Below are 12,511 nucleotides of genomic sequence, written 5' to 3' on the forward strand. Positions count from 1 at the left end.
AATAAAATTATATACTTTCCCAAATATCATATAAAAATGATTTTATATTGAGCAATATTTTTATGTTAAATAATGTTGTCTGTTTCTCTTTGCTAGGTTGATGGGAATATGAGCAAAATTTATTGCCAAAACCTTTGCTTGTTAGCCAAGCTCTTCCTGGACCACAAAACGTTGTATTATGATGTCGAGCCATTCCTTTTTTATGTCCTTACAAAAAATGATGAAAAGGGCTGTCATCTGGTTGGATACTTCTCTAAGGTAAAACAAGAGCCAGTATGACCTTCATTTTCGTATTCAAAATGTTTTTGGGAGAGCCCAGTTCTTTGAACAGGGCCTTTTTTTATGACTATAATTTGAATAAGTGACACATTCTGCAAAGCTCGGGTTCTTGTTCAGAGCTTATTAAGACAAACAAACAGTAAAGGTTGTGCCTAGAAAGTGTGTAGAGGACCTCAGCACAGTTTGCTGCTGTCTTGACTGTCAGCAACCATGTAATGTTATAATTGCTGCCTTGCAGACCACCTAGCATCTTTGATTTTTTTTTTTTTTTTTTTAATGTTAAGCTTATTTTCCTTTCCCTCCCTAAGTGGTGTCAACCTGAAGGTTTCAGAGTAGTGTAGCATTTAAGAGATGGTTCTCATTTCTCCTCACTGTATTCCCTCTGTGGTCATCAGTATTGCAGTGAGTTGGAACGTTGGCATTTGGACAGTCAAGGTGATATAATGACTGGGTTTACTCATTTGTCTTTTACACTCTATGCTATTGTTTTAAGATCTAAAGCGGCCTCGCCTTTAGAAAGCCTGAGTATCTCCAGCTGTTAATACAGGGAAGCCCTTGACATATTGAGTGGTTACAGTTTGTCTTTTTTACTCACATTCCTCTGTTCAAAGGCTTCTGAAAATAACTCATAGGCAATAAGGAAAAACTGAGTCAGGTAATAAGCTTAACTTTTCTTAGGCACCTACAAGATAGTTTAATGTGCCAGGGTGGTAAATTATAAGATTTCTATGCACACGGTAAATGATCTGAACCCTGTATTTTATTTATTTTATGATACATTTTGGCATGTTGAGTGATAAATGAATTTTAATGAATCTTACATAATGTAAATGGAATGCTTATGGAAGTGTCATTTTCATGGAATATCAAAAGATAGAATATATATGAAGGTCCTTTACAAACTGCAATTCTTCTAAATTTGAGAATCAATCCAGAAGTCGTAAATGAAACTATGAATGAGTGATAGCATTCATGAGAAATAGCCTCAGTATTTTAATCCACACGTTTGGTAAAGCTCCAAAACAACAAAAAAGACAAAGTTAATTTGCACATAACAGATTCAAAAGATGACAGAGCATTAACACAAGATAAAACACTAAATAGGAAATCTGCTTATATAATGTATAAAATATCTTACCTTTGTATAGGTTTATAAAAATCGTTTTCTCCAATGATTCAAAAAGAATAGTGGTCATGGGGTGCCTGGCTGCCTCAGTCAGTGGAACATGTGACTCTTGGTCTTGGGGTTTACATTCAAGCCCCACATGGGGTGTAGAGATTACTTAAAAATAAAATCTTTAAAAAAAAGGAGACAAAAATAGTGGTCATGATTTTCCTTCCTGTTAGAAAATGGCATTTCTTTAAATGTGTCTGTATTTTAATGTAGATGCTTAATGGTGCCTGCTGTTTTTGGTCCTGCCTTGTCTCAAGTTGGCCTCTGGGTCTAGAGTTGATGGTGTCTGTTAAGGTTTTAGTCTCTGCCTCTCTTCTCCCAGGGGACCCACCATCATACTTAGAACAAGCTAAACTTTTCTCATTTTGTCACAGCTTCTTTCTCGTTTGTCAGTATGACAACAGCAACTACTGTTATCTCTTACTGTACATGGAAAACTCATTCTTTGGCAGTGCTGTAAAACAAAAATCTAAAAAATAAGCATTTAAAAAGTCTAGGTGCATGCAAATTAAACCATATTGTAATGTGCCATTTGGAGTGTGAAGGACTATGGCCCTTTGGGGTTATACTTAAACCAAATTCTAGAGGTTATAGCCAGAGGAATGTCCAAGATGTCCTAGAAGAGTTCAGTGTAAATCATTCCATGCTTTTGACTTCCCAAACAGATAGTAGTAGATGATTTTAAACAGGAGAGAAAGAAGAAACAGTTATTTTATCCATAGATTAGAATTTAGCTGTAGTAACATGTGTTAAAGGGTAGAGTGGGGTGGAGGGGAGGGTTGGACTGTATTACAATGTCTAAAGGAAGGAATGGTTTGGGACCAAAAAAAATGACATAAAGGAGGAATCCTTTCAATCCACAATACTTGTCTTTTTAGATAGAGTGACTCCTTTGTCTGACTTTGCAAAGAATACTAATTACTTGAACCCTTGGCACAATGTGCACATCCAGTGATGGACAGTCCAGTTTCTTAGGGAAACTGACACATGATTTCTTCCTCCTCATTTCTTAGAGACTCCCAAGGACAGCTACAAAGGTGCAAGTGTTGGGAGCACATCTTTTTCACAAAGAAGTTTCTAATTCTGCCCTGTAGGGTTTTTTCCACAACAATTTCCTGTGATCTTTCAAATAGGTTCATTAAAGATCTGGGTGTTCTGAAGTTATTCTTTCATGTGGTTAGTACCATTTGTGGTCAGTCTTATTTGTGGTTTATATTTGGCCAGAGCATTCACAACCTCAAAAGCCTTTTCCAGATCTTCTCGGTGCAGGCTCTGGCTGCTTCCGTGTACTCTCAGTTAAATATTGCTGCTCTGATGCCACATCCTATGAAGATTGCAAATTTTTCCTTAACTATAAGAACTGCTTCCCTCCATATTCTTCTCATTCTTCCTCCTAGTTTTATACTGTTGGTAACATTTTGGCCTCATTTTTGTATGGAGGCTTTGGGGTTTCTTGTTGCTCTTGTCTTTGTTGTTTTGATTTGTTTTCTTGGTTTGAAACGCAGATTATTTCTCGAGCTTTTTACTTTGAATGTTTATCCATGAGACAGATGTATTTGTGCCGCTCTACCTGCACATACACTATTTTAGTTTTCACTGGTCAAGGCAGAAGACAGATGTTACAAATTTGTAAGTTATTTAGCAAGGTAGCCAGCTACATCCTACCTTAACCCCCTGGGTGACTCTCTGGATGGTTTTTTGGTGTTGTTGTTGTTGTTGTTGTTGTTGTTGTCATTGTTTCCCCACCTCCCAAGTTGTCTGAGCAAAGAAGTCATTTCTTGCATAATGTCTGTGTTCGGTTTCATTTGGCTCATATTTACTTGGATTCTTTATTCATATTTTATGGTACCAACTTTCAAGGATAAAAATGCAAATTGAGAGGCATGCCTGGAGTTGATGATTTGTTGTTAGCTGATAGTTTGATTGATCAACACAGTAGGATTATTCTGCTTGATCCTGACCTAACACATTGGCTCACCTTAGTGGTCTATTGTACAAGGACACTGGCAGGTGCAGGGAATTGCCCACTTAAGCAGAGCTCTGACATACTTGATCTGTTTCTCCTTCCCTCAGGAAAAGCTTTGCCAGCAGAAGTATAATGTCTCCTGCATAATGATCATGCCCCAGCACCAAAGGCAAGGATTTGGACGGTTTCTCATTGATTTCAGTAAGTGAAGTGCTTTACTCACTTTCATGATCCAGGGAACTGATGGCTGTTAAAGGAAAGAGTAACACATAAAACTTTATTTAACATACTTTGTTGTTTTTATCAACAGATAACAGGTTTTCTTTTTATATTTGCATAGGTTAGAAAATCTTCCTCAAGTGAAAAATGTACTGCTGCTCACTTATTGTGCTCTAGGAAATTGAGACTAGATTTCTCAGCAGTGTCACTAGCTCACAAAGCCATTACCCTGAATGAACCGGCAGAATTACATTCCATTCCATGGTGCTCATGCTCATTAGCACCAGAAGAGGCAATTATTTGTGATTAAAGCTAAAGGAAGTATTATTTAAAAGGATTTTCAGCTTTCTAAAATTTTACCTATAATCTTATCAGTACAGAGCAAGAAAGGGATATCTGTATTTAGAAAAACAATTCTTTAGGTGGCTTATCCGATGAGCCTTTGTACTAGAATTAACTATCTTGTTTTGTTAATTTCCCTTTTTTATTATAGAAATTATTACAATGTTTTATCTAGAGGTTGCCCAAGAAATTATTTTTTATACACAATTGTATCTTCAGAGTCTCTTCGATTAAAATTGAAATCCTCTATAAAAATGTGCACAGGATAATGTAAAAAATATTGGTAGTTTTTCCTCCTTGTTTATATTATGTAGGGTATGTAAATGTAGTGCTAAGGTGACGTATGAAGAATTGATTCAAAATATCCAAGTAACACAAAGGCCAGGTATCTCATGATAATAGTAATTTCTGACCATGTAAAAATCTGTCACTAGGAACGGTGCGCTCCTTCATTAGCAGATTGTAGTCTATCTGATTTTAAACGGAAAGAAGGAAAATGTAGGAAATGACTTCATCTTCATAAGGTGCATATCACATGCAAAAACCACAGTGTAAATATGCTCGAGGAAAATCATCAAGAAGTAATGTTGAGTTTATATCTATATTATAAGATACTGAAATATTAAAGCTGGGGTATGAAATGACCATATAGTAGTTTTGGACTGATTTGCACACTTTATTGACATTGAAAGATATTGTTCTTTTTTTTTAAGTATTTTTTATTGACTATTTTTATATATTCAGATAAAATTTCTAGTTATTAATTAATTATCTTAGTCTTATTTTTTGTTTCCTGATCTAGTTATCCTACGGAGGGCCATCTTACTAGGAGTTTACCATTTTTATCTTACAGAGTTCTAGGTGCAATCACTTCTATGGGCAAGTCCCTTTTTTTGTGTGGCCGCAATTTAGAAGCTGTTCATCAACATTATAGTTTCTAATATAGAAACTTAACCTTTTGATACTTTGAGTATCTGCATGCCCATAGAATAAGGCAAGCTCCTTGGCTCAGTGTTCAAGGTCTCCCAACACCTAGTTCCAGCCAGTTTTTTGAAGTGTTTTCATGGGCTAATCTCTTTTTCTGTAGATTTTCTGAGCATGTTTCCATATTTCCAATTCTCTGTGCAATCCCTTCCCTGAAATGACCACTTTTTCCTTCTCCAGCCTCAGTCTGTTCAGAATCCTACCCATTATTAAGAGCCACCTCAAGAGCCTCTTCTGCTTGATCCCACCTCTTGGAGATTCATCTCATTCCCTTCTTGGCTCCATATCTCTCTGGCATAGCACTTAGACTCAATTCCTGCTTTTGTGGTGATAACTGATGTTGAATGTCATATTTCCAACTCACTGTAATCTCCTTGGGTAACTTCTTCTTTGTTTTCAGTAGGACAGTACAGTCAATAATCTGCATTGGATGTATTTTTTTCTTGTTTTGAATTGAATCTCCAACGTGATATATGGTCACTGCCCACAATAACTTTCCACCTAAAATTAAAAAGGGACTAGTACTGACTGGATAAAAGTGCAAGTCTCTAAATATGGTAGCATCTTATTTGTACAACACAATCTGGTAATGAGGCGTTTTATTTTACATAAGAGAATAACCCAAGAACAAAGACATTCCCTTCAAGTACTAAATCTTTATGTTAGCCACTTTAGTGAAAACTGTATTTGAATCTGCCCTGTATTTTTAAACAGGAACTATGGAGCCCATTGGAACTTTTCTGGATTGCTCAGGGCCATCATGACAAATGCCATCCATTAGGGTGTGCCCGGGTAGTACAGTGCGGAGGGTATATTTTTAGATTTTCTCTTTCCTGTACCCTTGACATTGCCCTTAACATGAGATTGGGTTAAGGAGTGTGGGTGAATGATTTGAATGAAGTTGGAAAGGAGTTGGTGTTATTCCTTCAGAGGAATGGAAACTAGGGGACGGATTTTATAATACTCAAAAAATGGGAACTGGTGTAAGCCCAATAGAAATTAAATTTAAAGCCAAAAAAATTCCTTGGTCACAAAGGTTTTAAAGAAGATAGAGTAGGCTGCTGAAAAAAATTGATAGCATCTCCTTCTTTGGAGTTACTTAAAATAATGGTAGATAAATATCTTCCCAGAATGATTTAGATCCAATCTTACAGAGTGAGGAGATAAACCCCATGACCTCTCATAATCCTTGTCAACCTCATAATTAATTCAGAACTCAGGGCAAAACAGATAACCAAGGTTACTGCTTTTCTAAAATGTGCTATGTTTTTAAGGTCCTTTTAATGGTTAGATTTATTTTATTTCTATTTTGTACGTGAGCCTGAGGGACTTTTGGTCAGGGGATATATTTTCAGTAATTCAAATAAAGTTGTAAGGCAGGAAAATGTTTTGTCTATAGTAACTGCTAGTTTAGGAAGCCAAAACGAGATAGCAGTAGGAAGAAAGCTGTCGCTACCCACTTACACAAAGGATTAGAGATACAGGTGCAATGCATTGTGTAGTGTGTATGTAAAGAACTGCAAATCCAGAGCTTTGAACACTATTCTCCGGGATAGTCCAAATAGGAAGAATGGTCATGTATGGGATCAGATGCTGCCCTTGGAATAAGTTGTCTTCTCACTCTTCCCGGGACAGCCTGTCTCCAGTTTGTCAGAGCATGGCTCCCGAGTACGTCATTTGCAGAACTTGGCCAGAGTGATTTAAGGGTACCAGCTCCCAGCCTGCTTATAAACCACCTCATGGGTTTTGTGACTCTTTGCTCAGAACTTAAGTGGGAAGTGAAAGGAGTGACAAGGTTGAAGCTGGTAGCACATCTCTTTCTCCTGGAATCTGAGATTCCTTCTCTTAGTCAGGAAATTTTTAAGTCCTCCCCATCTCTGTCCACACACGCATACACACACACCTCAATCATGAGTTCATACTGTAACCTTGCATTCCAGATCAACGCCACCACACGGTTTTATTCTATCTTTCCACATTTCTATATTTGTAAGTCTCTTCTCTGACAGTGAGAAACTGGACTTGCAATTATCCACAACATATTTCCTTATGTGCTCAGCCCTAGACTACACATTAAGTAGTTGCAGAATTGCTTACTCATACCGTCTAGAAATCCAAACCTCCTAACTAGAGGTCAATATTTGTATATGGGTTTTTCTTTTTTTTTTCAACTTTATGTTGAGTGTATTTAGTCAAAATACTGTGTTCAAATGTTACTTGACTTCATTCTTTTTGATTTTTCCACCTTCAGTGTAGTTATTCGTTTGAAATATAGTTCGGCTTATTTGTTTGTTATCCACATTTCAGTTTTTTCTCTGTCTTTGTTGCCTTTTGTTTTGAAAACATAAAACATGATTTTCAAAGTTAAAACTGTATTAAAGGGTACACTCAGAGAAGTGTCACTTCCCTTCTTCATTCCCTCTACCCACCCCCAGCCCTCGGTTCTTTCCTGCAAAACACCAGCCTCATTGGTTTCTCTTTTATCCTTCCGATGTTTCTTTTTGTACAAATGAGAAGATGTGTGTTTTCTAATTTCTCCTCCTTTCTTACACAAAAGTGATCATACTATAGATAGTCTTTTACAGTTTGCTTTTTTCCAATTAACTGAAAACCCTGGCTCACTCCATTACTACTTCCTAGGGATTTTCTTACTGTCTTCTGTAGCTGCATGGTACTCCAATCATGTGGATGTCCATAGTTTATGCACCTGCTCCCCTGAGCATGGGCATAGAGGGTGTTTCCAGTATTTCACAGTTTTAAAAGGGTGCAATGAGTAGCCTTGGGCACATTTGGACTGATGCATACTAATGTAGCAGTTTTAGTTTGTTATGTGTACTGTTGTTTAGGACTCTGCTTGGCTGGGCAGTAGATAAGCTGATAATGAGTTGTCTTTTACTCAGGCCTGCAGAGCCAGAACCCTGCCTGGGGAACAGGATGCAAAACCCATCCTCCTCAACTGACCCAGTGAAAGCAAACTGATTCAGCAGTAGGTTGCAGAATGTTGTGCCAGGTAGTGGTGAAAGAAGTTGGCATCATTAACTTACTGGTGTGTTTGTTGTAAATGCACTTATCTGATTCTAAACTGGATAATGGAGGAGAACGAAAAGAGTGACTTCATTCATTTTTTACCTCTCCGTGAAACGTTTGGTGACTAGGGGCACCCTGGTCTACACTCTACTAAACACCAGTGACAAAAATGAAGAAGACATAGTTCTTTCTGGGTGGTCAAGTTCACTAACAAGTCAACAGTTGCTGGATAGTATGTTCATATAGTATATATTGGGAGCTCATAAGAAGTTGCATGAAAACATTCCTGACTAAGGGGATCTAAATCATGACTGTGTGAGGAAACACATCAGATGTTTGGGCAACTACAAAAGAAACTCCAGGTAGATGAAAGGCTTAGATAATTAACAAAAAATGAAAACACAAAAACTTTTAAAAAGTGAAAAAAGGATATAAAATTATATGGTCAAGGACATCCTAAGCAATAAGCATTAAACCAATGAAAGAAATCACAAAAGAATATACACATGGGATTGACTATATAAAATGGTAAAATGTATTAATATTTAAAAGCAACCATAATGGGAAAGACGTTGGCAATGCACATGCCAAACAACTCTTTGATAGCTATAGTATTTAAACAAGTATTTAAAAGGAAAGGTTTGATAGTGTTAAAGCATAAACCTTAATAGAAAAACGAGCAGACGACATAGAGGACATGAATGCAGAACGCACAGAAAAGGAGCATCCTTGGTGGCAGCCACACTGCTGACATGTACTGAGAGTCTCCTGTGTGCCAGCCACTTTCCTAAGATTCCTGACCCATCCAACCCTCACAACGCCAATTGAGACATTTTATTCTTGGTATATGTGTAAGGAAACCAAGGCACAGTTAACACAAACAATAAATAGTGCACCTGCAATTTAAGTCCGAGCACTTGGACTCTTAGCCTCTTTGCTCCAAAGTCTGTCAAGTACAAATGGCTAATTAAAATGTGGGGGGAAATGGTTGGTGATTTAAAAATATAAATTCAAATAACTGAAAGATTATAATTTTTTGCCTACCAAATTAGCAAAGCCTTTAAAATATACCCATATTTGGGGTGCCTGGGTGGCTCAGTTGGTTGGGCGTCCGACTTCAGCTCAGGTCACGATCTCGCCGTCCGTGAGTTCGAGCCCCGCATCGGGCTCTGGGCTGACGGCTCAGAGCCTGGAGCCTGCTTCCGATTCTGTGTCTCCCTCTCTCTCTGCCCCTCCCCCGTTCATGCTCTGTCTCTCTCTGTCTCAAAAATAAATAAAACGTTAAAAAATAAATAAATAAAATAAAATAAAATATACCCATATTTAAGTTGACATAGATAGACACTGTTACATTTACACTGGAAAAAGTATAAATTGTTGGACATTTTCCAGAACTTTGACAGTATATATCAAAAACATCCGAAAGGAATTTATTCTAAGAAAATCAACATACTTTAATCAGTATGCATTAATTTCATATTTAATGTAACAACATGTTTTGTGTTATTTTTTTAAATACTGGACATCCCTCCTCACTTCACCCTCTTCCCTAATTATAGCAATATAAACTCATAGTAGAAAGTTAGAAAAACATAGATAAATTATGTTTACCCCAAGAGAAAATTAAACCCCTCAGACTTGTGGTACTCAAAGAGTTAATGTTTTAGTATATTGTCTGTCACAGTGTCATTATTCATTAATAGAAACAAAAACTGAAATAGCCTTGATAATTCAAAGATAAGAGAGAACCATTCCCCTGAGAAAATTGTGGTACATCCATATAATGGAGTATTATTAGCTACTTAGAATTAAGAATTATGTTCTAAAGAATTGTTAATAAAATAACAAGATGCTTATAATAAGCAAATTTCAAAATTGTGTGTGTGCGCACACACACATACACATATATATATGTTCTCAATTGTGTAAAAAGCATACGCAAAGAAAGTAAAGAAACACAGTTCTAGATCATCTCTAGAATTAGAATTACAGGCAATTTTTCTTTTCTTACTCATACTTTTTACTGTAACTAAAAAGAAAACTAAGAAAAATCTGTGAAGGCCTGACCTAGGGGAGTGTGGCAATGAGGCTACATGGAAACAAGGCAGGTATTTTCCTGTTTATTCTGCAGCAGGTAGAACTCTACCTGGCACCTCGTGGTGCTGAGTCAATGCTAGATGAATGGATGAATGAACTGAACTTGGAAAGGTAGTGAGTGCAGCTTTGATCATGTTGCCTTCACTTTGATTTTGAAGATCCACATGCAGCTTTCCTTGGAGTTTGGAGCTCAGCAGGGGTATGCATTAAAAGGAGCTACTGGCATACTGGCATAGTGGGCATACTGTGGTAGTTGAAACCATAGTTGTGCGTGAGGACAACCCGGGGAGAGTGTAGGGAAACAGCGCTGAGGGTGGAGTGCTTGAAGTTCCAACATTTTAGGGACTAGGAAGGGTTTTGAGGATGAGGAGGTTATCAAGGAAATTGAGAAGGGTCCAGACGTAGGAAGAGGATTGAAGAGAATGGTTTCAGGGAAGCCAAGAGGTCAGCCTTGCAACAACAGTAGTCAAAATCATAGCTGATCTTTGTGGACCACTTAAGTGTGTCAGGCACTTGTCACCTATCTGAATTACACAGGTTAATTTGCTCAATCCTTGCAGAGACCTAAGGAGGTTGGTTACTGTTATCATCTCTCTTTTGGAGGCACAGGGACACTAAGAAACTTGTCCAAGATCACTCCCCAGCCAGTGTTTAGTGCCCCAGAGAAGATTAATACACAGTGTAAGAAATATACTTTCGAGGACTGTGGTTTGAGTGGAATTTAAAAAGTGAATTCAGAAAGCTTGACCATCAAGGGCTGGGAGCACAGGAGCCTGGCTTTTGCTTTTAAACTCCAGAGATTGGAGCACTGGTGGAAAGAAGACCGGGGAGTAGTGACAGAAAAAAACAAAAAGTGATATCTAGATGGGGTAATACAGATTCAGAAGATGGGGCGCCTGGGTGGCTCAGTCGGTTAAGTGTCCAACTTTGGCTCAGGTCATGATATCATGGGCCATGAGTTCGAGCCCTGCATCGGGCTCAGAGCCTGGAGCCTGCTTTGGCTTCTGTGTCTCCCTCTCTCTCTGACCCTCCCCCGTTCATGCTCTGTCTCTCTCTGCCTCAAAAATAAATGAACATTAAAAAAAAATTTTTTTAAATACAGATTCAGAAGAGGCATTTGACGAAATTCAATCTTCTTTCCTAATTTTAGATAATCATACATACTAACTAGAATTATAAGAATTCTAAATCTTATTATTAACTCTTTTTCTTGTTTGTTTTAGCCTTGGCATAATCTTGGAGAAGCTATAAAGAGTAGATGATAGTGGGTCCAAAAGTCTACAAACTTACACCTTTGGTTTTTTTGAGACTAGTATATAGGCAACATGTTTATCAGTTACATAAATTATCTGCTAACTGTACATTTAGGCTTTTTTTTTTTAATTAGTGTCTGTTTATTTGTAGACTAATCATGTAAGTTTATAAGCAGATTCAATTCTTGGCTTTCTTTATCCAATATTAAAATATCCTGTAATGTCTCAGGGTTTGTCCTTCATGGAATAGGACTCAAGAGGAAGTAGGAGTGATTGAATTAGGTACTCATTTCAGAAGTCTCCTTTACTGACCTTTTCTGTGATTTAAATAGAGGGGTTTCACTGTGGGTTTCATGAGGAGTATCTACTATTTAAAAACTAAGTCTGTATTTAGTGAGTGCTGCTGGAAGGTGGGTGCAGATGACCCAGTTTTGTGCCTACAAATTATGACTTCGGTCACATTTTAAGTATAGTTAGCAATGTTCTATGTACTTCTCTTTTCTTAAAAATGGTGCACGCACACATGCACATAAGAAAATAAAAATGTAAGAAAAATAAAAAATATAAGAAACCTTGAGTACAGCTTAATATCTAGTTTTTTTTTTCTCACTGAGAATTAACAGGTTAATCTTCTGCACCTTATTCTTTAGCCCTTTTGGTTCTAATGACAGGCATCTATCTCTTAGTTAGGTACCTAGAAAGTCCCAGGCTTATCTTTTCTTAGTCTCCTTTTTAAAACTCTTGGCTGGTTTCCTAAGGAAGTGCTCCTTAGAACAAGAAAGCATTTTCTACCTGGTTTCCCGCCTCCTACTTCTCTGCCCTTCTAGGTCCATCAAGGAGAATCAGAAAGAAAGCTACATACCTTATCTCTACCTAGTGATCTTGAGAGGGTAACCATATCCTCTCTCAAAGAGAAAACTTCTTCCTCCACATTTTAGATCCTACTGGCTTAAATGTTGTAATGTACGATACCTAAATTCAGGAATACATGTCATAGTAGTTGAGATTGTCAGCTAGCAACTTCCAGTTTTAACAGTCTGCCTTCTAAATACAATTTGAGTTAAACTTAAGAATACTTTTATTTTTTAAAAAATAGAACTACCCTACGACCCAGCAATTGCACTACTAGGTATTTATCAAAGGGATACAGGTATGCTGTTTCAAAGGGAC

The 12,511-nt window shown here is 37.4% G+C and overlaps 1 protein-coding gene across 6 annotated transcripts in view; it reads left to right on the top strand.

Annotated features, from left to right (window-relative positions):
• KAT6B (lysine acetyltransferase 6B) overlaps nt 1–12,511 on the top strand; it is a 195,807-nt gene that overhangs the window by 153,926 nt on the left and 29,370 nt on the right. For all 6 annotated transcript variants that reach the window (XM_047825753.1, XM_047825752.1, XM_047825751.1 and 3 more), the window contains exons 12-13: nt 97–258; nt 3,527–3,620. In XM_047825753.1, coding sequence (XP_047681709.1) covers nt 97–258; nt 3,527–3,620 — 256 coding nt within the window. The remainder of the gene's footprint in view (nt 1–96; nt 259–3,526; nt 3,621–12,511) is intronic.

The sequence above is a fragment of the Prionailurus viverrinus genome, chromosome D2 (assembly GCF_022837055.1).
Source record: "Prionailurus viverrinus isolate Anna chromosome D2, UM_Priviv_1.0, whole genome shotgun sequence".
NCBI classification, from domain to species: domain Eukaryota; kingdom Metazoa; phylum Chordata; class Mammalia; order Carnivora; family Felidae; genus Prionailurus; species Prionailurus viverrinus.